The sequence below is a fragment of the Monodelphis domestica genome, chromosome 1 (assembly GCF_027887165.1).
Source record: "Monodelphis domestica isolate mMonDom1 chromosome 1, mMonDom1.pri, whole genome shotgun sequence".
Classification (NCBI taxonomy): Eukaryota; Metazoa; Chordata; class Mammalia; order Didelphimorphia; family Didelphidae; genus Monodelphis; species Monodelphis domestica.
The window spans coordinates 405549466-405572225 of record NC_077227.1 but is presented as its reverse complement, the minus strand read 5'-3'; the positions used below and the strand labels follow the sequence as shown (position 1 = coordinate 405572225).

The window sequence follows — 22760 nt, the reverse complement described above, 5'->3', positions numbered from 1 at the left end:
TTGAGGGCACAGACTGTTTTTCTTTTTTGCTCATATTTGTATTCCCTGGGCTTATTACAGTAGCTGGCACAGGTGGTTAATAAATGTTTACTGAATTTTTACATATGAGCCACTAAAGATTAAAGTCACTAAGATGTTTGTAATACTATTTAAATAACTGTTATTTATATGTTTTAGACAATAAACTCTTATGAAAGCACTTTGATAAAAGATTTCCCCACCCCCACCCCATTTCACCATTTCTCTTGTAAACCTTAAAATTCCTTAGACTTATAAATGTTGGAAATTTCACCATTGGGAAATTTCATACTTGGAAAATTTCTTACTGATAGTCTATTGGAATGTGAACCCCATTGGCATGGGAGGTTCCTCCTCCTCCCTTCTTAAGATTACTTTAGGACAGAAACCTTTTGCTGAACAATGGAAAGGACTTTGACCTATGCTTAAGCATAGAACAGGAATTTCTTTGAGTCATGATTGATTTTAGAATTGATACAATGGAGATACTTGGAATCAATCTCCACCCTACTCAGTCCTAACAGGATTGAGGAAGGGCTGCAGCATAGATCAAAATTTAATTATTCTAATCTCTACCCTACTCAGGTTAACAGGATTTAGGAAGGGCTGTAGCAAAGGATCAAAGATTTAATTATTGGAGAATATGACCTTCAACAGACATGTGCAAAGCCAGAGACCTCTGGGCGGTCCTGGGTTAAGCTAAAGCCTCCATTGGCACAGGGAAATTGATGGACAGTGATTGGTAGATGTGAGAACTGAGGGGAGGGAACTTGGATGGTTTCCTTAAAGATAGAGGGGTCTGAAGACTCAGGGGGGGTTTGAGGAGTTGGTCTGAGTGGTTGGAGTGTGCTCTGAGAAGCTTGCTCTGAAGGAAGCTGAAGGTGGGGGCCTTTGAGACTGTTTCTCCATTTTGGTCACGTGAGTAATAGGGACTGATCTCTTTTCTTTGCCCCAGCTATCTAAGGGCTTGGGCCTTTTGGCCCAGCCTAAACAGAAGGGGTATTTAAGCCCTATTCCCTTCTCTCCCCTTTCTCTCTCTCTCTCTCTCTCTCTCTCTCTCTCTCTCTCTCTCTCTCTCTCTGTCTCTCTCTCTCTCTAATTCCTTTCTTCGTCCTGTTTGTAATTGAACTCTATAAAACGCTGACGGCTGACTTGAGTTTTCATTTAGGAATTACATAGCTGAATTCCTTGGTGACCTTAAATTAATATATATCAGTCTTTTAAAGTGATTTCCTTGTCACACTCTTCTTCTCTAGGTACATTAATTTTGTTCTTATGGAAGCTTTTCAGGTTTCATATGATCTAAGTTATCTATTTTATCTTTGTATCTTTTACTACCTCATATTTGATTAAGAATAGCATTTCTTACCCAAATCTATGAGAAGCATATGATCTGATTTCCTTTTAATTATTTTATAATCTAATCCATAAATACTAGAAGGACTAAAATAGAAGAATACCTTGAAGATCAAAGCTGTGTTGAGTGATACTACATTTTTTATTAAGTCAAAGAAAATAGGATGAAAATATTTAAAGTAAAACTAGAATTAAATTTTTGCATCAATTAATGGCTAGTTCTTCTATTGTTAATATTAAAGTAATTTATCTATCTTAAATAGTCCCTTCCCTTATCTAGTCTTTTCTATTGATCTACCTCTAAATTTTTAAAACTAATACCAGATGGACATCTGCTTTATAATAGAGTTTGAGATCTCAAAGTGCTTTCTCCCCTTTGTCCTTACCTCTTTTCATTACTTCCTTAGATTACTCTAGAACTTTTATTTTTCTAAACGAATTTAGATATTTTACTGAGTTCTGTGAAGTATTCTTTTGGTAATTTGATTGTTATAGCATTAAAAGTAAAAATTAACTAATTAATGTATTATTTAAATTATTATTATTATTAAAAATAAATTTAAAGTATTGTAATTTTTATAATATTGGTATGGCCTAGCCATGAGCACTGAATATTCTTCCAGCTTTTTAAATTGCTTTTTTTTTTTAAAAGAGCACTTCATAATAGAATCAAAATATGTATTTTCTGTGTTTTCCCAAATATTTTGATCTCCAGATATTTTATAGTTATCTAGAATGGGATTTCTCTTTCCATTATTGCCTTATTATTGTAATATAGACATGTGTTAGTTTTTGAGGATTATACAACCTAAAACTTTGCTGAAGCTATTTCCCTAATTAGTATCTTTGCTGATAACCTAGGATTTTCTAAGTAAAACTAAGTATCTAAGTATCATCAGTGAATAGGTATAGTTTTAGCTCCTCTTTTTTTTATCATTATTTTGTTCCAGGATTAGGAAAGGTTCTAATGTTTCTCCACTGCATAAGACTGTCCTCCTCTTGTGAATCTCCACCCCTTTTATTGTATTGCTGAATACGCCCAGTCAAACCTCGGCCTTGAATCATTCCCACCATGTGTCATATTCATGCCTACACATGTCCTACTGAACAAAAGTAGAGAAAATCATGTAGTCATTCTGGTTCAATTCACTATAAATTTATGTTACATAACTTCAATGGGCTCTCACTGCTGCTGGACAATCCTACTATACCTCTCTTATCAACTTACTATCCCACATTCCAGAGTGGCACTACTACTTCACCTCTCATGGCTCACTAACTGTTCTACTCTCTCAGCTGAGAACTTTGCCTTCTATTTTACAGAAAGAAACTGAGGCCATTACCTGGGAACTTTCTCCCCTCTTTCTCATTTATCACTCAGGCACTTTCTTTCACTATCTCGTCCTTCATTCCTATCTCACATGATAAAATGACTTTATTACTTATCAAGGTTAATACCGCCACTTATTTAAGTGATCCTATTCCATCCTATATCCTCTAATACACTGTTCCTATATGTCATCTATACTTTCACTTTTTTTCAATCTCTCTCTACTGACTCATTTCCTACTGCTTACAAGCATGCCCATATCTCTCCTACTTTGAAAAACCTCTCACTCAATCATTTCAACTCTGCTAACTATTGTCCTATATCTTCACTGTCCTTTGTAGATTCCTTGGAAAAGCCATCTGCAATAGGAGACTCTACTTTCTCTCTTATCACTATCTCCTTCAATGTGGCTTCTGATTGCATCATTCCATTGAAACTGCTCTCTCTACAGTTATTGTTGATCTTTCTTACTTGCCATATTAATGGTCTTTCCTCATTCTTCTTGATCTATCTTCAGTCTTTAATACTAGTCATCACTCTCTCCTCATTGACACTCTTCTTTCTGGGTTTTCAGGATATCACACTCTCATGGTTCTCCTCTTACCTTTATCTAACTATTCCTTCTCTGTCTCTTTTCCTGAATGCTCCTCCAAACCATGCCCTCTAACCAGAGGTGACCCTCAGTGTTCTCTCCTAGAACCTCTTCTCATTTTATACTACTTCACTTGGTGATTGTATCAACTCTCATGGATTTAGTTACCATGTCTAACTGATAACTCTCAAATCTACCTTTGCTGATTCAATATCTCTGCTGACATCCAATCTTGTATGTCTAATTACCTTTTTACACATCTCAAACTCAATGTCCAGTAGGCATCTAAAACTCTAGGTCTTGAACAAAATTCATTCTTTCTAACTAAAACCATCCTATCTCCCACCTTCCCTAAGAGCGGGCACTATCATCTTCTCAGTCCCTCAGCCTCACAACCTAGTAGGGGTCATCCTAGATTCCTCACAATATCTCACCCCCCACATCAAAGGTATTGGTAAAGCCAGTTAATTTTATTTCTGTAACATCTTTTGAATACATTCCCTTCTCTCCTCTGACACTGACACCACTCTACTATAGACCCTCATAATCTCCCACCTGGATTAATGCGATGGCCTGCTAGTGGATCTGACTTCCTCAAATCTTTTCTCCCCACACCAATCCATCCTCTATTCAGCCACTAAAGTTATGTTCATAAAACATAGATCTGATCATGTCACACCTTCCTTCATATTCTTATTCCCATTCAAAAAACTCCAGTAGCTTCCTATTGCCTAGAGGAGGGGCAAATAAAAAAAAAAAATGCTCTCTTTGGCATTCAAAGTCCTTCATAATCTAGCCGCTTCTTACCTTTCCAATCTTCCATGCCTGACTCCCCAACATTTACTCTTTGATCCAGAAATGGTCACCTGGCTATTCCAAAAAACAACATTTCAGTTCTTACCTACAGGTATTTTCGCTTGCTGTCCCCATGCTTGGAATGTTCTCCTTCCTCAGTTCTCACTGACCTCACTGGCTTCCTTCAAATTCCAAAAAAATTCCACCTTTGACAGGATGTCTTCCCCAAACCATCTTAATCCCAGTGCTTTCCCTCTGTTAATTATTTATTATTTATCCTATAGATAGCTTACTTTGTATTGATTACATGTTGATTCCCTTATTACACTGAGCTCCTTGATGGTAGGGACTATATTTTGCCTCTTTTTTTTTACTCCCTGAGCTTAGCAAAATGCCTGGCCACAGAAGGCACTTAATGTTTACTGATTGATTCATTTTATGATTATATTATACAATATTACACAGATATTTATGCTTCTATGTGCACGCTTTTTAGGATTAATTTACTTGTTTTTAGAACGAGTGGGTGTTGTACTTTGTCAAAGGCTTTTCCTTCACATCTATTAAGATAATCATGTGATTTTGAGATGCTTTCATTTTTAATATGATTGTGCTGATTGTTTCCTTAAAGCTGAAGGGTTTTTCATGTCTGGTATGAATCCAACATGGTCACAATGAATGATTTCTTAGATAAACCACAGTAGCCTGTTTGAGACAGAATTCTATTTTGAAATATTTAATCAAAAATCAATAATGATATGGGCCTATAGTTTTCCTCCTATGCTTTATCCTTTTCTAGTTATTAGAACCATATTTATTACAGGAAAGTATTCTGGTAGGGTACTCTGTCAGTTTCTGACAGTAATTTGTGTACTATGGTACTAGTATGGGTATTAATTGTTCTTTACAAGTTTAACAGATTTCTCGTGGGATTCTATTAGGATCAGGATTCTTTTCTTTATTAGTTCTTTTATAACTAGTTCTACTTTCTTTTCCAAGATTGGGCTATGTAAGATCTCTATTTGGTCTTTCAGACTGGCTAAATGTTTATCAATTTTATTAGTCTTTCCTAAGAACCCGATTTTAGTTTTATTTATTATTTCTATGTTGGAGTTTCTTTCTGGGGTGAGGGGGTATTCCAGCTTATCTATTTATGCTTTTTAATTTTCAGTATCTACTACTATGGAGCTTATTTGTTAGCTTTCACATTTTTATGCCTATTCAGTTCATTAATCTCTTTTTTCTATTTTGTTAAATGTATTTTTATAGGGATATAATTTTCCCTCTGAGGACTGTTTTCAGCTATATCCCAGAGCTTCTTTTAGTTACAGTATCTCCAGGAATTCGTTCAGTTCTATAGTTTCCCAACTGTTTATCTCTTCATTATATTTATAAAAAATTGACATTAATTTACTGCCACTGTTATAATACTATTAATTCCTTCTTGTATGTGTTAATTTTTCCTTTATGAATTTTTTTCATTTGGTTCTTTTCAGCAAAACATAATTTCCTTGTTTCGCCCTTTTTGGGTTGTAAATATTTGCTTTTATCTGATAATATGATTGCAACCCCTCCCCCCCCCCCATTTTGGATTCACTTAGTACAGTTCTAATCTTTTCTGAAACTGAGTTACTTAAGATCTCTATTTAGCCTTCCAGGTTGGCTAAATGTTTATCAATTTTATTAGTCTGTCCTATGAACCAGATTTTAGTTTAATTTATCATTTCTATGTTGGGAGTAATTTTTTTCCAGTTACTTGTTTTTAAGAATAATTTTATGTCTTTCTGTTTTAAAATGTATTTTTTGTAAGTTGATAGATGTTTTTTCTCTTATCTGATCTCTTGCTCTTATTCATTTTGTTGTATTGTTTAAACCATTCACATTTAAAATTATGTAGGTTTATACAGGCATCCCTTTCATAGTGACTATCCTTATTGTAGTTTTGACATATCTTTGGGCTGGCATAAGAAATTAAGTGGGAATTTTGTGGGAGTTCTGTAAAAGCTGAAAATGATATGAGAAGGCAAGAGAGAAAACATTTTAAAACCCAGAAATGTCATAAAATATATTTAAAGTATTATTAGATATCAAAATATTTTGCCTTTCAATGCCATAAATATACAGGATTTTTAAAGTAAAAATTTTAATAAATATTTCATGTTTTAAATTTTCTTTTTCATACAACGTTTTTACTCAACATTGACCTATTGCCAAAAACATAACCCAAATTTTACATTAAGATATTTTAAACTTTCCATAAAAGAAAAAAAAAATTCAGACTTCTCAGTATGAAGACAGGGCCAAAAAAATTTTACAAGAATTTTCCAGATCATGGAAGTATGATACCCTTATCCCCTGCAATATGAAACGGCTACCTCTCTTTTCTTCTGTTTGTCTCTTATTAGGGTTTTGGTTTTTTTCCCATTTAGTATTTTTCTCCTCTCTTCCTTTGTAAAGACAGTACTATGGCTCTTAAATTATTCTGCTTAATCTAGTTTAAAGCAAACTATTCCCATTGGCTCTGTTCTCTTTACCTTTATGTCCCACCTCATTTCTTTGTTAGCCCTTTCTCTAGTTTTGAAATTTTGCTTAACTTATTTACACTTTTTTCTTTCTTTTTCATCTAGTTATTTAATTCTTGCCCTTTTTTTCTCTTAAACAAGTATTAAAATAAATTCCCCCTTCTCTTCCTTTCAATTAATTTTACTTGTTAGTTTTTTTAATTTTCTTTTCTGCACCTTTATTTTTAAAACATTCCTTTCCCTCATTCAACTTCATTATTTTTCTATTCTAGACTTATCTTTGGCTGCTGGTGCTTATATTTATTTAGTGCTTTTTAGTCTTTGTGGTTGTAATAGAATTAAAACATCTAAGTAGATCTTTTGGTTTCTTTATTCTAAATAATTTCTGTATTATAGTGGGTAAAGGAAATTTACCCACCCCCTTCCCCTTTCTGGGGTTGCACAGGTGAATTCGACCAGCATACATGCACCTGAACTTGACCTAGAGGCAAGGACAGAACAAAGGGGAGCCAGAAGGTTATAAAAAACGTTAAGGAGGAAGTTCTCTCTCTCTCTTGGTCTCTGGTGTACTGCCAAGGAATTTATCTGGGCCCCCAATTCTCTCTCTCACATCTTCTACCTATCCAAATACTATTAATAAATTTTACTAAAGTCTAAGGACCAGAGTCCTAATTTTATTAAAACATAGCTTTCTAGATTGTGTCCCCTGCTAACTTCTTCTGTTGTGCCTCATTCTTAGAAATTCTTAGGAAAAAAACTCTTGCAGGTTATAGAGAATATTGCCCCACTATTGGGATTTTCTTATGTCACTGACTATGTATTTTGCTATTAACTTTTGTCTTGTCCATAATCATTTCCCCCCAATATTCTCAGAAATCTCCTCCTCAGCTTCATGCCTTTTAATAAAATCACAAACTGTTCTGAATGGGTTCATTACAAACCTTAAATGGGTACATTCATTGGGGGGCAGAGCCAAGATGGTAGCATAGTAGCAGGAAAATCTTGGAACCACCCTGAATTTCCTTCCAAACCAACCATTACAAAGCATCTAAAAAGGACAGAAGTCAAAGCAGGACTAGCAAAGGGGCTCTTTCACTGGACACAGTGTGAAAGAGGGATTTCCATGTTATAGGGGAGCAAAAATTTGTAGGGAAAATGTAAGCTGAATACTCCTTCCCCACTACCGACTGCAACAGAGTCAGAGCCAGGACTGGGCCAGTCTCTGAAGAAAAATCACCTCAGACTTACCCCCTGGAGGCTGCTCTAGGCCCTGGCAGTGAAATTCGAAGTGGTAGCTGAGGAAGCAGTACAGCAGTAGAGGTAACAGCAGGGGCAGGGAAGATATCCTCAGGGCAAAACACCTCAAAATGTGATACATCTACCAAAAAAAACACTTCAGACCTAACTTTGGAAATACTAGGCTCTGGAGGTGAATATCAGAGCTCTATAATACCAGATTCACTCAAGCCTCTGACAGTGAAGTTAAGATAGCACCAAGGCAAAGCCTTGTGAGACAAAAGCTAAGATAGAAATGACCAGCAACATGCAGGACTCCCAGTCCTAGCATGTGAAAATGAGTAAATAACAGCAAAAAAAGCTCTTGACACTGGAAAATTTCTAAAGAGAAAAAGAACAAAAAACAGAAGCAACAGGAGAGTGTGAAACACAAGCAAGCATAGGCAAACTTCTAGAAAAAAAAAAGGAAACTGGTCACAAGCTGTGGAAGAATTCAAAAGAGTTGAAGAACCAAGTAAGACATAAGAAAAATAAAAAAAAGTAGGGAAAAGTAAGTAATACAAAAAGAAAATAATAGCTTAAAAGGTGAAAGGAGCCAAATGGAAAGACACAGAAAGCAAATAAAATAATAAGATTAAAAACCAGAATTGACCTGCTGGAAGAACAGGCAAAAAACTCCAATGATGTAAAGGGAGTCATAAGAACCAGAAGAGACCAAATCAAAAAGGAGAATCAAAAGATCATGGCTGAAAATCAATCTTTAAAGACTAAAACTGGAAAAGTAGAAACTAATGATTTCACGAGAAATCAAGAAATAATAAAACAAAATCAAAGGAATGAAGAAAAAGGAAACATGAAATTTCTTATTGGAAAAAACACATGACATGGAAAATAGATCCAGGACAGACACTATGAGAATTATTGCACTATCTGAATGCCATGATGGAAAAAAAAAGTGTAGACATCATATTACAAGAAAATATTCAATATTTGTAGCTGTGATCTTTGTGGTAACAAAAAATTGGAAAATATGGGGATGTCCTTCAATTGGGGAATGGCTGAACAAATTGTGGTATCTCTTGGTGATGGGATACTACTGTGCTCAAAGGAATAATAAAGTGGTGGAATTCCATGTGAACTGGAACTCCAGGAAGTAATGCAGAGTGAAAGGAGAAGAACCAGGAGAACATTGTACACAGAGACCAATACACTGTGGTACAATCGAATGTAATGGACTTCTCCATTAGTGGCAATGCAGTGATAATGAACAACTTGGAGGGATTTATGAGAAAAAACACTATCCATATTCAGAGGGAAAACTGTGGGAATAGAAACACAGAAGAAAAACAACTGCTTGATTACATTGGTCGATGGGGATTTGGTTGGGGATGTAGACTCTAAATGAACTTCCTAATGAAAACACCAACAACATGGAAATAGGTTTTGATCAAGGACACATGTAATACCCAGTGAAATTAAACATCAGCTACGAAAAGGGTGGGGAGATGGGAGGGAGGGAAATAATATGATTCTTATAACCAAGGAATAATGTTCTAAATTGACTTAATAATTTAAAAAAAAGAAAGAAAAAAGAAAATATCCAAGAAAACTGCCTGATATTCTTGAACAAGAGGACAAAACAGACATTGATAGAATCCACAGATCACCTGACACATTAAATCCCCAAATGATAACTCCCAGGAATGTTATAGCCAAATTCAAGAGCTTCTAGGCCATGGAGAAAATACTGCAAGCAGCCAGAAGTAAACAATTAAGTATCATGAAATCTCAGTCAGGATTAAGCGGGATCTGGCAGCCTCCACATTGAAGGACCGCAAGGCTTGGAACATTATATTCCAGAAGGCAAGAGAACTGGGTTTACAACCAAGAATCACCTATCCATCAAAACTGACTATATACTTTCATGGAGAAAAGTCTGGACATTTAATAAAATAGAAGATTTCCAAGCATTCCAAAAGAAAAGACCAGAAATAAACAGAAAATTAGATGTCCAAATACAAATTTCAAGAGAATCATGAAAAGGTAAATAAGAAAGAAAAAATGTAAAGGCTTCAATAAGGTCAAATTAAATTACTTCCTGTATGAAAAAATTGATATCTGTAACTCTTAAAAATCATTTTCATTATTATAGTATATGAGAATAAAAATACAAAGGCAGAGGACGTGGTATTAAGATATTTAGGATTATATGTAAAAAAAATTAAATCGGGGGAAAAAGGGAATTGTACTAAGAGAAATGCAAAGGAAGAGGTAAAATGGGGATAAATTATAACAATAAAGAGGTGCATAGAGGGGAGGAGAATATGGTTACAAGAAGGGGATGGTGACATATAATACTTAAACCTTATTCTCATTGGAATCAATTCAGAGAATGAAGAACAGCTAGATTTATTATGGTATAGAATCCTATCTTATCTATAGAGAAGTAGTGGAGAATAATAAGGAAGAGGGGTGTGGGGAGTAATATAAAAAAGGGAAAAGTGGGAGGGGGGGCAAGTGTAAAAGACCCTAAAGAAAATAGATGGGGAATAAGAAGGGAGGGGATGGGAAGGAGAGTAAAATAAGGGTGGGAAAAAGGGAAACTGATTAAAAGCAAAACAGTGGTGTGGCAGGAAATAGTGAAAAGGGAAAGGGCAGGATTAAAAGAGGAAATCAAAATGACAGGGAATATACAGATGGTAATCATACCTCTGAATGTGAATGGGATGAACTCACCCATAAAATGGAAGTAGAGAGAAGAGTGGATTAAAAAACAAAATCCCACCATATGTGGTTTATAAGAAACACACATGAGACCCTGGGCAAGTCACCTGACCCCCACTGCCTAGCCGTTACCACTCTTCTGCCTTGGAGCCAATACACAGTATTGACTCCAAGACAGAAGGTAAGGGTTTAAAAAAAAAAAAAGAAACACACATGAGGCAAGTAGACATACACAGGGTAAGAGGCTGTAGTAGAAATTATTGGGCATCAAATGAGAAAAAGTAGACAGTAGTAGCAATCATGATATCTGACAAAGCTAAAGCAAAAATAGATCTTATTCAAAGAGATAAGGAAGGTAATTACATCCTGATAACAGGCAGCATAGAGAGTGAAGAGATATCAGTACTCAATATATATGCACCAAATGGTATAGCATCTAGATTTTTAAAGGAGAAACTATTGGAACTTTAGGAGAAAATAGTAAAACTATACTAGTTGGGGACCTCAACCTTCCCCTATCAGATCTAGATAAATTGAACCAAAAAAGAAATAAGAAAGAAGTTAGGGAAGTGAATAAAATTTTAGAAAATTTAATCGATATCTGGAGAAAAATGAATAGGAATAAAAAGGAATGCCTTCCTTTCAGTAGAACATGATACATATACAAAGACTGACCACGCACTATGGCATAACATTGCAAACAAATTCAGAAAAGCAAAAACAATAAATGCAGCTTTTTTAGATTATAATGTGATAAAAATTATAATTAGCAAGGGTGCATGAAGAAGCAAATTAAAATTAATTGAAAATTAAATAATCTAATTTTCTAAAACTGGTGGGTTAAAGAACAAATCATAGAAGCAAATACTGATTTCATTAAAGAGAATGGCAATGAGAAGACAACATATCAAAATTTATGGGATACAAAGCAGTACTCAGGGGAAAATTTATATCCCTGAGTGCCTTTATTAACAAAAAACAGAAAGAGGACATCCACAAATTGGGCATACAACTAAAAAACTAGAAAAAGAACAAATTTAAAACCGAGAGAGACCAAATTGAAAATCCTAAAAATCAAAGGAGAAATTAATAAAATTGAAATTAAAAAACTATTGGACTAATAAATAAGGCTAGAAGCTGGAATTTTGAAAAGGAAATAAGATAGATAAAGCATTGGTTAATCTAATTTTAAAAAGAAAGAAGAGAATTAAGTTAACAGTATCATGAATAAAAAATACCTCACCTCTAATGAAGAGGAAATTAAAGCAATTATTATGAACTATATCACCCAATTATATGACAATAAGATAATCTAGGCAAAATGGATACTTACAAAAATAGAAATTGCCTAGATTAACAAAAGAAGAAATAGAATACCTAAATAATCCCATATCAGAAAAAGAAATTGAACAAGCCATCAAGGAACTCCCTAAGAAAAAAGTCCCCAGGGCCAGATGGAATCACAAGTGAATTCTATCAAACATTTAAAGAACAACTAATCCCAATACTCTACAAACTATTTGACAAAATAAGCAACGGAGTCTTACCAAATTCTTTTTATCACATAAATATGGTACTGATTCCCCCAACCCAGGAAGACCAGAAACAGACAAAAAAAACCCAAAAAACCCTATAGATCAATCTCCTTAATGAATATAGATGGAAAAGCCTAAAATAAAACACTAACTAAAAGACTACAACAAGTTATCACAAGGATTATTCACTATGATCAGGTGGGCTTTATACTAGCAATGCAAGGCTAGTTTGATATTTGGAAAACCATCAGCACAACTGACCATATCAACAACCAAATTAATAGAAATCACCTGATTATCTCAATAGATGAAGAAAAGGCCTTTGTCAAAATACAACACCCTATTGAAAACACTAGAAATTATAGGAATAAAAGGATCTTTCCTCAAAATAACAAGCAGAATTTATTTAAAACCATAAACAAGTATCATCTGCAATGGGGATAAATTAAAAGCATTCCCAGTAAGATCAGAAGTGAAGCAGTGATGTCCACTATCACCAATGCCATTTAATATTGTACTAGAAAATATAGCAATAGCTATTACAGAAGAAAAAAGAAATTGAAGGGATCAAAGTAGGCAATGAGGAAACTAAATTATCACTCTTTCCAGAGATTATGGTATACCTAGAGAATCCTAGAAAATCAACTAAAAAGATAATGGAAATAATAATTTTAGTAAAGTGGCAGGCTACAAAATAAACCCATATAAATAAGCAGCATTTCTATATTTTTCCAACAAAAATAAGCAGCAAGAGTTAGAAAGAGAAACTTCATTTAAAATCGCTCTAGAAAATATAAAATATTTGGGAATCTGTTTGCCAAGAAACTCCGGTATTATGGGAACACAACTATAAAACACTTTTCACACAAATGAAACTAGATCTAAACAACTGGAAAAACTAATTGCTCATGGATAGGACAAACTAATAAAATAAAAATGACAATCCTAACTAAATTAATTTACTTATTCAGTATCATACCCATCAAACTACCAAAAATCTTTTTTATAGAATTAGAAAAAATTATAACAAAATTCATCTGGAAGAGCAAAAAGATCAAGAATATCAAGGGAACTAATAGAAACCAAATGTTGGGATAGAGGCCTAGCAGTACCAGATCATAAACTGTACTATAAAGCAATGATCATCAAAACAATATGGTACTGGCTAAGAGATAGAAGGGTGGATCAATGGAACAGACTTGTGTTTGATAAATCCAAAGATCCCAGCTTTTGGGACAATAACCCACTGTTTGACAAAAACTATTGGGAAAATTAGAAAATAGTATGGGAAAAATTAGGTTGAGATTAACAGATAAATTCAAAATGGGTAAGTGACTTAAATATAAAGAGTAAAATTATAAGTAAATTAGGTGAACATAGAATAATATACCTGTCAGATCTATGGGAAGGGAAAGAATTTAAGACCAAGCAAGAGATAGAAAACATTACAAAATGTAAAATGAATAATTTAGATTATATTAAATTAATAAGGTTTTGTACAATCAATGCAACCAAAATGAGAAGGGAAGCAAATTTATAACAAAAAGCCCTGACAAAGGTCTATTTTCTCAAATTTATAAGGCATGTACAAGAAATCAAGACATTCCCCAACTGACAAATGGTCAAGGGACATGAAGAGACAGTTTTCAGATAAAGAAATCATAACTATCAAAATCACATGAAAAAATGTTCTAAATCCCTCTTGATTAGAGAAATACAAATCAAAACAACTCTGAAGTACCACTTCACATGTAGCAGATTAGTCAACATGACAGTAAAGGATAATAATACATGTTCATGGGGATGTGGCAAAATTGGGACACTAAGGCATTGTTGGGAGTTGTGAATTGATGTAACCATTCTGAAAGTCAATTTGGAATTATGCCCAAAGGACCTTAAAAGAATGCCTTCCCTTTGATCTAGCAATACCACCACTAGGGTTGTACCCCCAAAGAGATAATTTTTAAAAGGGTTGTACAAAAATATTCATAGCTGCACTCTTTGTGGTGGCAAAAAATTGGAAAATGAAGAGCCTTCCCTCAATTCAGGAATGGATGAACAAATTGTGGTATATACTGGTGATGGAATACTATTGTGCTATAAGGAATGATTAACTATAGGATTTCCACATGACCTGGAAGAACCTCCATGAACTGATGCAGAGTGAAATGAGCAGAACCAAGAGAACACTGTACACAGAAAGTGAAACATTGTGGAACTATCTAATGTAATGGAATTTACTACTAGTAGCAATGCAATAGGCCAGGACAATCCCAAGGGACTTATGAGAAAGAATGCTATCCATGTTGAAAGAAATGTGGAAATAGAAACACAGAAGAAAAACATATGACTTATCCCTTGTTTATATGGGCATATGATTTGGGGGGTTGATTTTAAAAGATTACTCTATTGCAAAAATAATGTAGAAATGGGTTTTGAGTGGTAATACATGTATAACCCAGTGGTATTGTTTGTCAGTTCTGGATGGGGGAGGGGAAAAGGGAGGGAAAGAAAATGAATCATGGAAATATGGAAAAATATTTTTAAAAATAAAAAATATTTTTTAAAATGAGCCCTCATTATTGCATAGCAATCCTTTCACTAACTGATTAACTAAACCACTCACCACAGTGATCTTTCTAAAGCTTTTGATCCTTTCTCCAAACTCCCAAAGCTCCTTCTTCCACAATCTGCCAGCTGAGAACCTTACTTCATATTCCACTGAAAAAAGAGACTATTCAGAGAGTTCCCTCTTCTTTCTTGTTCCTCATCTCACATTTCCCATAAGCCTTCTACTAGTATCTATTCATCTCTGTCTCTTCACTCTTACCCCTCCATTTCCAGTCTTTTGCCATGGTCTCTCCATTTTACAGTTATTATATCTCTGGCATTTATCCCCATCTGTCCACACACACACACACACACACACACACATCTGTCCACTACAACCAGGGTGCAGGCCCTCATCACCTTACATCTGAACTCTACTTCAATCACCTCCTGGTCTGCCTGCCACAAATCCCACCCCACTCCAATCAATCTTCCACTCAATTGTTGAAGTGATATTCCAAAAGGACAGGTATGACAATGTCATTCCCCTATTCAGTGAACTTTAGTAATTCTTAATCACATCCATAATCAAATATCAAATTCTGGGTGACTTCCAAAGTCCTTTATAACCTGCTCACCTCATACACACCTTTCCAGTCTTCCTAGACATCATGACCTCCACCCCTGGCCACACACTCTTTGATTCAGTGAGAAGGAAGTCTTTATTGTTACTCAAACAAGATGTTCTATCTCCCAAGTCTGGGTCTTATCCCTGGTGAGGCTTCATGCCTGGAATCCCCTCCCTTCCTGGTTTCTTTCAAATCTCAGCTAAAATTCTACCTTGTACAGAAAGATCCTCTAGTGCTTTTTTTCCCCTATTGATTATTTCTAGTTTATTCTCTCAGTTCCTCAGTTCTTTGGCTGAGTTTTGATGAAGTACAAGCACCATCATACTGCTGCCTCAGTCTGGGACAGCTACCACTGGCAGAGCATTGGGCAAGGGGAAGGGCTGATTTCTGTTGCAAATCTAGAAGTCAGGTACCGTCCTACTGACAGCATTGTGGATGGTAGAAGAAGAGGGTGAAAAGTGAACATGTTAGGAGGTTGGGAATTAGCCACTCTGCTGTTAGCTCATGGATTTGCTACCTTATTAAGGTTAATAGTTTCCTAGACTGTGGAGATAGCTGAAATTGCTTTATCTCTTGCTTTATCTCTTGCATATAACTCCTGAGAGTTCATGAGACATGAAGAAAAATGTCTAATCTCTTTAATTTGTTGGTTATATGTTAACCATGATGCTACAGTTTTAAAATATTGAAAAAAATTCTATGTCCATCTACTTTTTTTTAAATATATACTTATCAAAGTAGTGAGTGAAGTATAAAAAGCCATCATGAAATTCAACAATAACAAGGTTCTTCAACACCAAAATGGCTGGGAATTACCACTGTGGATAATAAGCGTGAAGTTTGCATCTGAAGAGGGAATAACTAAAGATAAGGATGATAAATCATTATCCTTCTCTTCCACCAATTATTTCTAGCTAGTGGGTAGAAAAAGGAAAATATATAAAGTAGAAAAAGATCACCTTTCTGGATCTGCAAAATGCAAAAGTTGACAAAGATTTTATTATGCCTATATTATAGTTAGAGATAATTTATGCTATTTATGTATACATATATATAATTTATAATTCAATGTACTCAACACCTAACCCCAATTCCCAAACCATGAAGATATTGTGTCAGAAATAAGAAACAGAGGGACTTGGTCACAACAGCTTGGGTTTTTCCATATTTACCAATGGAATTTTGAATGAAATGGATTTTATCTGGTTCCTCCCCAATTCCCTTTACTTCTTGGAATTCAAAATATTATAGGTATCATAGGAAATAAACAGCAGAGAGTGGATTTGCACTGAGCATATACTTGAATAGAATAAATTAAATTTCATCCTTATTTTCCCCAGAAAAAGGGAAAGAAAAGAAAATGTGATTTTGGAAGAAAGAGACACAAGAATAATGCTACCACTTCCTCAGAAACTCTTGGTTACTTAGAGCACAAAGGACCTGTTCAGACATATCTACAGCCCTGTGCAACTGCTAAAACAGATTTTACTCTGTAAAAAAACAATTTCCCGTATCAGGAGGATAAGAACATATGACTTACAATCACTATGTCATACATACATTACAACCTAGCTAATTTTCAATTCACTAACCCATATGCTCCATGATCTCAATTTCTTGTCAAGAACCAATTTAATGACAGATAATACTGATTTTATATCTTTAAAAAGAAAAATTATCTACTTTTGTAAGCAAAATTTATTATTAAAGACAATATTTCATAGTTACAGAGTCAATGTACTGGATCACTAGCTACTTTAAAACATACACATGCATGCACACAGACACAAGCACATACTATAGTGATGACATTTCTTTGGTTCCATTTAAATGATATTATCTGCTCACTAAGTGAATCTGGCCGCAATGGATAAATTAGCCAGGTTCATTCTGTGAATGCAGAGTTTCACCCTCCTATGTGAATAATGTTACTACTGTTCATTCAAAAGACCACTACACTCCTCAAAAAGCTCTTTTAAGGAAGAACTTCCTTCCTGTAAAATCATTCTAGGCAGTGTGGGATAATAATGCCCCATCCCTGGAGGATACACAATATTAGATTAAGGTGATTCTGGATTCTCAAAGGCTATTTCAGCAGAATGCAAACTCTTAAGTTTCTCCCAAGCTGGAAATCAAGCTGGACTCAATGTGCTTGCTTTCTGAGAAGTAGGATTGCTAAGAACAAAAATAATCATTGTAAGAAGATTGACTATAAAGTTTCACCACCTGTCTTATATTTTAGGCATGGCAACACGAGAAATGTGAGGAGTGACAGTCTGTAGCAGTGGAGAGAAATTATTGTCATCCCTATGAGGTAGGCAAAATATTATGCTTATTTTATGGAAGAGGAAACTGAGGCTAAGTGAATAAGTTATGAACCCAAGATCAGGTAGCTCATAAGCAGCAGAATCAGAACTCCAAATCAAATGCCCTTTCCACTTTGTTCCAGCTTTCCCTTGGGTCTAGCACTATATTAACCTCAGGCAGGGATCTCTAGGCAGTTCAACAAGATCTCTACTCTCAGCATAGATTCTGCCTTTAGCCCTTTCTTCCTCCCTCTTCCCTACCATCAACAATTTCCACACCCAAAGATCTCAAGGCTCTAGAAAACTAAAAAGTAGGTTCCCATTCTCAAAAAGTTTTGGGCCCCTCCTCTAAGAACTCTAAGTGATATATGGCATCAATTTGAACTCCCTCAAACTTTTTGGTTTTTAGTCACAATCAGTCATGACCAACTCTTCCTGACCCCATTTGGAATTTTCTTGGCAGACACTGGGATGATTTGTCATTTCCTTCTCTAGCTCATTTACATGAGGGCCAGATTTGAATTCAGAAAGATGTGTCACCTAGTTGCCTCAAACTTTTAGCTAGTCATTTTGAACCAGCAATAGAAACAGATTTTAATTTCATCTCCCCTTGTTCATCCTCTGAAAGAGGCACTAAAGTACAGTAAAATGGTTCAAAGGTCTAAACAAGAAAGCAAAAACTAAGAGCTGCGAACTGAATAAATAGCTGATGAATCAGTGAAAGATAGCTATATTTTCACTGACTAACCAAATGTAAAATATTCTTGATGCCACAATGCCTGAAGAAGGGATAATGTTCAACAAAGCCTTTCAGAAGTTATACCAATACTCAAAAACTCACCTTCAGTCTCTTCAGCAACCACTGCATGAGGCCCTGTTGGGCAGCTTCTGTACACATTTCTGGTCGGAACTCAGCCATATTTTCTACAATGGCTGAAGGAAGAAAAAAAAATCAATTATGTACAATAGTAATTCTATTTCTACTATTAAGTATACTAACTCACTGCAATATTCATATCTTTCTTTCACTAGTTCCCCAGTCAGATGCTATAAGCATTTTTACCTGATCTATGGTATTCCTAAGGCTTTTTTTTTTTTTAAGTTACATTTGTGGCTAAATCTCACAAAACTGGAAGTAATAGAAGTCAAAAAGAATTAAGTTGGTAGTAAATATTGAGGGTTTCTTTGTGCTAACACAGCATGGCCTTAGAAAAAACAAAATGAAAGACAGCTGTCCTAAGACTTTCTTCTCTTCCAGACCTTCAGATTAATACTGGGGCACCAGGAATTTAATAGTTAAGAGTAAGAGTCTAAGAGTAGGTTAACAGAGCCTTCCTTCCATACATGTCTGGTCCCTTTCTCATTCTCTTTATATATAGATCACTAAGAAGAATACATTACATTAAAGGAAAATATGATTTTCCTAACTAACTAAAACAATTTTTGCATAAGAGGAAGAACAGAATTTAGTCAGTTGAAGTAAATATCTGGTATACAACTGTAAATATTAATAGGTCCACTATCTCGAAAGTGCCACTTTAAAAGTCTTATTTTTACATTTATGTGATGGGTATCTCAAAGACTGCTGAGGCAATGGTGAGGCATCTATCTGAATCCCTACCTATCAGACATTAAACTATGGAAGAGCAAAAAGAGGTAAAAATAAAGCCTGGGGCTTTGGAAGTGGGGGAAGAGAATGCAGTAGATTGGGGAATGGAGGAAGTTTTGAATTATGAGACAGAAATAAGGCAAGACAAGAGAAGACTTAGAAAATTCATTTAATCCCTAGCTATGTAACCTTGGGCCAGAATATTCCCATCAGGAAGGCTCCAGCCACAATTTCTCCAGTCAGGGAATGTGGCTCCAAAAAATGATTTTTGGTGCTAGTTTTTCTGTTTTCTCCTCCTTTCTCAATGAACAGGGGGGGAAAAGGACAATTCAATTAAATACAGTTTCCATGACTTTTTTTTTTTTGGTTATGAAAATACTTTGTCCTATTCACTGTTTAAACTATTTCTGTAGAAACTCATTTCCATTTCCAGTGAGTCTACTCTAGCCAAAGCTACTTATTAGTATGTAATTTTAGATTAAATTCTCAGGAAACTAGAACAAGGAACCAAAAAGATCATCTAATACAGTTACCTTATTTTACAAATGAGTAAACTAAGGCCCCCAAAGGGGAAGTGACTTGCCCACAATCACACAGTTAGTAACAGCACTGGGACCCAGGAAACCCAGGGTTCTGAATATCATCACCCTGCTCTTTTCATAGCACTGCCTAATTTTTACTGACAGGATTATTTTAGGATTGCTATCCTGGTAAATTCTCCATGGGGGTAGAAAATGTCCAAACCAAAAATTATTTTTTTCTAGAAATAATGACAGCAAACCCCTATATATCCATCTTGTTTTATTCTCCTTTCATTTACTCTCTAACTTCTGCAACTCCCTTATAATAATCCCTATGAACAGACTCTGAAACTAGGTGAGAAATCAGTTATAAGCAAAGAGAAGGAATATAAAAACCTAATTCTAGGAGTCTCATTCATTTCTCAGGCTCTGGGTATGGGTAAGCTTTGTTTTTATAAGACAACCTATAGTGATCAAGAGGAATACTTGAAAGCACTGTGTTAAGTAGCCTTTAATTTCAACATCTTTGCAAGGAGGAAGGATGCGGCAAATTGAAGGAAAATGAGGATACAGACTGAAAAGGAATCTCTTTAAATGGACATAAAAAGAAAGAGGCAGACAAGTTAAAAATAATATTTCAATTCCAAGTTTGTACAGTAAACTACATAAAGAAAGAAATACTGAAGCTTCTCTAAATAAAATGTCCTATAAAAGAGCACAATTGCTCAAAAGTTTGCCATTCTAGTGAAAGAAAGTCAGAAGGAAAACTAATGTATTAAGGGAATAAAATCACAAAATGAATACTTTCCAAATCCCAAAATGTCACCCAGTAGAGTTCTTCCATCATAATTGGAATTTTCCTGGTGCAGGCCTACTAAAAAGAATCTATGATTTCAGTGTAAGAAGGTTACCTATTTAGTGGATTTCTGCTTTATTACCTGCAAGCTGAATCCAAGCTGCAGTTATATGAAATTTACACAAGGGCCTTTATTTCTGAAGAGGCAGTTTGGGAGCAGGAAGAAAAAACATCCAGCTGTTGACTCTATTATTGAGAAAACAAACAAAGAGCGAAGAGATAATATGTGTGCATCCCCTTACCCAGTGTGTTATGGACTCCATCCGCCTCTTCTTTCACAGATTCATCCAGTCGCTCTAAATTCTGAACAAGCAAAGCTGCCACCTGACCATCTACCTGCAAGATCCAGAAAGGAAGCAAAACATAAGAGATGGAAAAGGCTCTGAACCATCCCTCACGTGAACTACCACCACCTCCCCCTTGCTGTTTCCTATGTAACCTAAAGGAATCCCCTCCCCACTCTCATATCCCTGCCTTTTCTCTAAGGAGAAACCTCCAGAAAGAGAAAAACCAATCAGCAGGAAGAGACTTTTGAGATGGCCTAGTAATAAATATAAAGCAGGACAAGAAAGGAATCTTTGAGGTCATGGAGTCTAACCCTCTCATTTTGCAGATGAGAAAATTAGTTAGGTTAAGTGATATGCCCAGGAAGGGAATGTGAACCACGTTCCTCTTATTCTTCCAAATGTGCTAAGCTCCCTCAACAGAAAAAGAATGTCTTGGAAAGAGTGGAGACCAAGAGTTCAGCAATCTAGGTGTGAATCATTACTTTGCTCCTAATTAGGTAGGGTAACCCTGAACAAGTAATTTCTCTTTCTTGAACCTGTTTACTTACCTATAAAATGAAGGTATTGGACAGGATGATATTTGAGATCCCTTCTTGCTCTGAGAGTCTATAAACTGCTATACTTTACCACTTGGTATCATAAATTATTACAGTACTTAAGAAGATGAGAAAGCTCACACAGGATCACCTCAACTGTTCAACAGGTCCAAGGTTCCTTCTCTGGGAGCAACATCAAAAGATGTTTGATGGAAACGTATAGTAAGGTCTTCTCCAAACACTGACCTCAAAAGCCTAGGGTTATAGTGGAAATATTCCTACCTCTATAACTTAATCATAACCATATATGTAAATCCTTCTTAAACTTAACTGTATTTTAAGAGCCCTATTCATCTGTTAATTGAACATGGAACATATGATGTTAGTGAATGGAACTTTTTTATTTAGCAAACTACCTTCATATCTATTGTCACATTTCACCCTCAAAACAACCCTTCCACATGGGTAGGAGAGAAGATATGGTACTGCCTTCATTTTATAGTCAAGAAAATTATGGCTTGGACAGGTAAAGTAATAGACCATTAAGTCACACAGCTAATTAGAGTTAAGACTAGAATCCACGTGATTCTTAGTGCAATGCTTTCCCTTTCCCCCTATACCCGGGTGCCTGCCTCCCCTGTTCAATCTCTCCTTGATTCAGCAAAACTGCCATTTATCTCACTTGATACAGAAGCAAATGAATAGTTGCTTAACTACCTTAAAGAGTCTATGAATTTCTAGAAGCTATAGATTGTAAGCTACATATGAGTAGGGTCCTTCTTTTATTTCATGTTCCCAGAAATACAAATAGTCTACAATACTTTGTGCCCTGGGTAATGGGTGCTTACTGCTGTTTGCTGAATTGAATTGATTGATTTTTGGTGATTTCCATGGTCCAGCATTTGCTAGAAAGGGGCTTAAATTAGTTAGTTTTGTATTTCTTAGAGATTAAGAAAGACAACAAAAAAGAGATGAAGCTGAAGCTACTAATAAATGTTACTGGTGAATGAGTAAAATTTATCTTTGATTTTCCTTTTTTCCCATATGACATTCCCAGATAACATTGAAATGAAAGTATGAGTGTTCAAACACAACAAATAAAGATTATGGGATCATCTAGATTTAGAGCTGCAAGGGACAACTCACTGGGTCATCTAATCTAAAATCCTCATTTTTAGAGATAGGATCAGAAATGTTAAGTGATTTGCCAAAGATCACAGGTAGTAAGAGTAAGATGGTAAGTAGAAGGGCTAAGATTCAAACTTAGGTTCATTTTGGCCCTACATATAGTGATTGTTCCACTAGATATTTGGGTGGTTTCTACCTCTGACTAAGATATTAAGCCTACTCTCGAATTT

At 35.3% G+C, this 22760-nt stretch overlaps 1 protein-coding gene and 1 long non-coding RNA gene across 5 annotated transcripts in view; one reads left to right on the top strand and one right to left on the bottom strand.

Moving 5' to 3' along the window:
- Positions 1–22760, bottom strand: part of CTNNBL1 (catenin beta like 1) — a 230545-nt gene that overhangs the window by 129762 nt on the left and 78023 nt on the right. For both annotated transcript variants that reach the window (XM_007474361.2, XM_007474362.3), the window contains 2 exons: positions 20822–20915; positions 18435–18526 (listed from right to left, as the gene is read on the bottom strand). In XM_007474361.2, the coding sequence (XP_007474423.1) occupies positions 18435–18526; positions 20822–20915 (186 nt within the window). The remainder of the gene's footprint in view (positions 1–18434; positions 18527–20821; positions 20916–22760) is intronic.
- The window catches only part of LOC103096362 (uncharacterized), a 117970-nt gene that overhangs the window by 85177 nt on the left and 10033 nt on the right, over positions 1–22760 (top strand). For all 3 annotated transcript variants that reach the window (XR_008915226.1, XR_008915227.1, XR_458037.2), the window contains one exon: positions 17530–17601. This is a non-coding gene — a long non-coding RNA (uncharacterized LOC103096362). The remainder of the gene's footprint in view (positions 1–17529; positions 17602–22760) is intronic.